Source organism: Myotis davidii, unplaced genomic scaffold (assembly GCF_000327345.1).
Source record: "Myotis davidii unplaced genomic scaffold, ASM32734v1 scaffold604, whole genome shotgun sequence".
Classification (NCBI taxonomy): Eukaryota; Metazoa; Chordata; class Mammalia; order Chiroptera; family Vespertilionidae; genus Myotis; species Myotis davidii.
Window position 1 is genome coordinate 39,863 of NW_006294875.1, and position 4,851 is coordinate 44,713.

General features: G+C 42.4%; 1 protein-coding gene across 1 annotated transcript in view; it reads right to left on the reverse strand.

Moving 5' to 3' along the window:
- Positions 1-4,851, reverse strand: part of CTPS2 (CTP synthase 2) — a 79,611-nt gene that overhangs the window by 26,331 nt on the left and 48,429 nt on the right. Inside the window, exons 12-13 of the mRNA XM_015567618.1 lie at positions 2,218-2,280; positions 2,067-2,110 (exon numbers count right to left, since the gene is read on the reverse strand). Of these exons, the coding sequence (XP_015423104.1) occupies positions 2,067-2,110; positions 2,218-2,280 (107 nt within the window). The remainder of the gene's footprint in view (positions 1-2,066; positions 2,111-2,217; positions 2,281-4,851) is intronic.

Sequence of the window (4,851 nt, forward strand, 5' to 3'; positions counted from 1 at the left end):
GTGGCTCCACCTAGGGATTGGGCCTGCCCTCTGCCACCCAGGAGCAGGCCTAAACCAGCAGATCATTATCTCCTGAGGGGTCCCAGACTGCGAAAGGGCACAGGCTGGGCTGAGGGACCCCCCCTCCTCCCCGAGTGCACAAATTTTGGTGCACCGGGCCTCTAGTTTAATAATAAAAAGACAAATAACCCAACTTAAAAATGGGCAGGGAGTCTGGATAGACATTTCTACAAAGATGATATACAAGTGGTCAGTAAGCACATGAAAAGATGCTCAATATCTAAGCCATCCAGCAAGAGCAAATCAAAGCTACAATGAGATACAACTTAATGCCCACTAGAATGCCTAAAATGAAAAAGACAGACAATAACAAGTGTTAAGGATGCAGAGAAATTGAAGCCCTCATACACTGCTGGTGGGAACATAAAATGTTGCAGTCATTTTGAAAACAGTCTGGCAATTCCTCTAAAGGTTAAACATATAGTCACCATATGATCCATAATTCCACTCCTAGGTATATATACCCATGTGAAATGAAAATATATGTTCATACAACAACTTGTACACAATGTTCATAGCAGTATAATAGTAAAAAAAAAAGTGGAAACAATACAAATGTCCATCAATGGACGAATTTATTAATAAAATGTGGTATGTCTATATAATGGAATATTATTCAGCAATAAAAATAAACAAAGAACTGATAGATGCTATAACATAGACAGATGTAGACATCATTATGCTAAGTAAACCCGTAAGGTACCTTACTTCATCCTTAGCTCAGGATGCCACACATATCTCATTTTCCTTCCCTGTCTCTGAATCTCTTGTACATGTCAGGACTCTTACTCTCTCATATATGTGGGGTTCCCATACATAGGTATGTAATTAAATTGAATTATTTTTCTCTTGTAACTCCGTCTCATGTCAACTTAATTATTAGACCATCTGAAAAAAAATTAAAGTGTAGAGGAAAATTTCTTCCTGCCCCACAGCACAGAAGGCAGAAGCTGAGAAAGAAAGGAGGTCAGGAAAGGCTTCCCAGGATGAATAGTAAGTTGTCAGTCATCGGGCATGGTTTACTTTTTTTAATGAAATTCTTCATTGGTTTCATTGAGATTCTAGGGGGAGGGAGGTTGCAGGAGGGGAACATCTTAGGTATAGGGAATCTCAAGATACATCAAAAAAAATTTGTTCAGATTGCCCAAACATAAATCCCAAGTGTAGAAAGGAGGGGATGTCATGGGTTGAATTAGCAAAGCAGCAGGTGACAGAACATAATAGCCTTCACTCCCAGCCAAGAACCTTGAACTGAATATTTTACAGGAAAGGGAATTAGTGGAAAATGAGGAGCAGCGGAAGAACAGCTGTCACTTTTGTTTTAGAAAGACAGATGACCACCAGTGTGGAAACTAGACAGACAGGGATGAGTCTAGGGACAGGCCAACCCATTTATTTATATTAGCTGTTATAAATTGTTGTCACAGTCAATTTAATCCTTTCCTAAACATTAAGCTTGAACTGCTGCAAAGATAAATCAGTCCAGGATTGTGTCTTTCTTCAAAACATAGCTGACAAAATGGACTCTTGAAAACAAAGCAGTTGTATGTAAAAAAATAATAATAATAAAATCATATATAATTTTAAATGTCCTGACAATATAATAAAAAATAATAACAGTAATAATAATCTCACATATAATTTTTTTAATCCTCACCTGATGATATTTTTCCCATTAATTTTTTTTTAGAGAGAGTGGACTGGAGGAAGGAGGGGGAGAGAGTGAGAGAGAGAAACATTAATGTGAGAGAGAGACATCTACTGGTTGCCTCCTGAACCCCAACCAGGGCCAGGGTTGGAGCATGCATGCCCTTGACCAGGAATAGAACACACAACCCTTCAGTCCTCGGGCCAACGCTCTAACCACTGAGCAACAGCCAGGGCTCACATAATTTTAAATGTCCTGATAGTGTAATGAAAAAATAATAATAATAGCCCTTATGAGTTTAGGCACACTCATTTTAAATGACAATAACCCAACCCAGAGAGATAAACAAGCCACTTACCACAGGAACACGGGCACTTGGCTCAAATTCTGTGGAATTGGCATCTGAAGATTAAGAAATGAATTCAATAATTAACCAATACTGCTGAAAAATATTTTAAGTGAAAAGAATAATTTTAAATGAAAAGTTAGTAGATAAATCTCAGACTTACCTTTCAAGTTAAGGCAGCTCCTTGCAAACTCTATCACTGCTAGTTGCATCCCAAGGCAAACTCCTATTTTAAAAAGCACATATAAAAAGCAAATGAACATCTTTGTATTTCTTCATATTTTCTGTTCATTTGTTTGCTGTCTTCCTCCTCCATCTAGAATGCAGACCCTGAGAGATGAAGACTCTGCCTATTGGGTTCACAGCTGTACCCTGAGCATTCAGACATCTGTGGCAGAGGCAGGAAAGGGGGTTAGATGACTTGAACTTGAGGAGGAAAGAATTCAAGGTCAAAAAACAGCAGGAAAGGCTAAGGCAAGTTCCAAAAGTCAAATCTACCTCCCTCCAAATTTGTCTCTAAATCAAGGCACATGTGTGGGCTACAGGGCTATCGCAGAGCACCCGAATCCTTCAGAGAATTATCTAACAACACCCAATCAAGAGGGGGACTCCACAACCCCCCTTCTCAGCTTCACAGCCTTAATCATGAGGGCAGCCTCAGGCTGGCCAGGGGGCTGAGACCTGAGGCACCAACAAGTGGGCAGGGGAACACAGAACATTCCTATAATCTCACCGTAGGAAGACAGCACCTACACTGCGGGCTTGAGTTTGGTTGAGAGAAGGGCAGGAAGAAGCAAAATGGAACTGAACAGAGAGCTCAATAAGAAGGAAGAGACCTAGGCCCATTGCCAAAGGGACTCGCCCTTCTCTCATCTCCATATTCACTGCAGCCCACCAATTTCTCTCCACTAAACAAATGTCTAATGCTCTTAGAGACACATCCAAGGAACACAAGAGATTCAAAGGAGAGAGCAATCAATATACTAGGCCAGAAAGTCGGGAACCATAAAAGAGTAAAAGTTCCACGTGGCTGGGACATAAAGAGGCCCTGTGTTAAAGAGAAAGCTAAAGAGTTGAGAACTGTTATAAACAGTGATAATTATCTGAAGAACATGAACCACGTATAGACAGAAACCAAACAAGATTACTTCAAAAGAAATCAATGGCCCAGAAGAGCTTAGAAGGGTAAAACAAAACAAGGTATCAAGGCAACTACTCCTGGCTTCCCATTTGAAAATGGATCCCAGTGGAGAGCTTCTAAGAAGCTAATCAAAGACCATGTAATGGAGAAAATGAATAGTCTGCTGATAGTAAAAGGTACCCAAGCCTGTCCACTCCGTCTGCAAGCCCACCAATACATCCAAGCACAGCATGAAACACAGCCTCTCTCCACTTTCTCTCCTGCCTGAATCCCCACGTGCAGGGCTGCCTTTACCCCATCAAGGATCCATTTCATCTGGTTTCACTGGCACAGAAGCTATGCTTTGCAATTTGAACAAAAGCATTAAAAAGACCCAGCTGTTCCAAATGTTAACACAGCTGTTCCTGTAAAGTTGGATGGTCTTTCTGTACTATCTTTTCCAGAAGAAATAAATTTCAACTTCAACATTTTTCATTCTGATAAGAATATTGTGGAATTCTGTTGAATGGTTCTCCACTTTAAATGGTGAAAAGATGGACCTGGGTGGGAATTGGAGGTCAGGGCAGGTATAGACAGCAACTTCTCCCAGCTTCTTGCTACTAACCAAAGCAATTATAAGTTCTCCAAACTCTCTAAAAGGCAGGATAGTGAAGATTTTAGACTCTGAAGGCTGTAAGGTCTCAAACTCTGACATTGTACCACAAAAGCTGCCATGGACAATATATAATCAAACTAGTGGCCTGGTGCATGGATTCATGCACATTGAAAGGAAATTAATTAGAAGAAATACTTTAATATCGCTATTCACCCTTTCTCTATAATAGAAATGTCAACCAAATTCATGATCAACAATGACAGATTGAAACACACACGTGCAATTGGTGCCTGTGAGAGCTTTATATGTATTGCGCATGCGAGAGTCAACTTAGCCTTATATATAGAATAAAATTGTTTAATTAGACCTGCTTTCTGATTTAACTAAACTTTTTCCATCCCAGGGAAGCACCCCAATTTCTCTTTCAGGTAGTTGTCATCGCTAGAGAGAAGAAGCTGGGCATTGCTACGTGATGTCATTACCCAGTGCCCACAGCAACTGTTTCCAGGCTGGGCTAGGCTGTGGACTGCATTTTGTGCCATGGGTTCTTGGCAGCGATTTGGTGGGGTGTCACTCCGGGGTGGTGGCGGGGCCTGTGTCCCACTTGGGGGAAGCTGAGTGTTTGTCGGTGCCAGGTCCACAGTGCCATTCCTCAGTAAATGGCCAGTGTGTCTCATGACAGCTCCTGCGTTTAGTATCTTCCCCCTGGTGGTCAGTGCGCGTCATAGCAACCGTTCGGACAGTCAGAGGGACACTTAGCATATCAGCCTCTTATATATATAGACTAGAGACCCAGTGAACAAAAATTTCTGCACTCGGGAGGGGGGTCCCTCAGCCTGGCCTGTGCCCTCTCGCAGTCTGGGACCCCCTGGAGGATGACCACCTGCTGGCTTAGGCCCATTCCCTGGGGGGGATTGGGCCTAAGCTGGCAATCAGACATCCCTCTGGCAGCCCGGGAGTCCTTGGGGGATGTCCACTTGCCAGCAGGGAGCAGGCCTAAGCCGCAGTCAGACATCCTTAGCACTGCTGAGGAGGCGGGAGCCTCTCACCACCACTGTGCT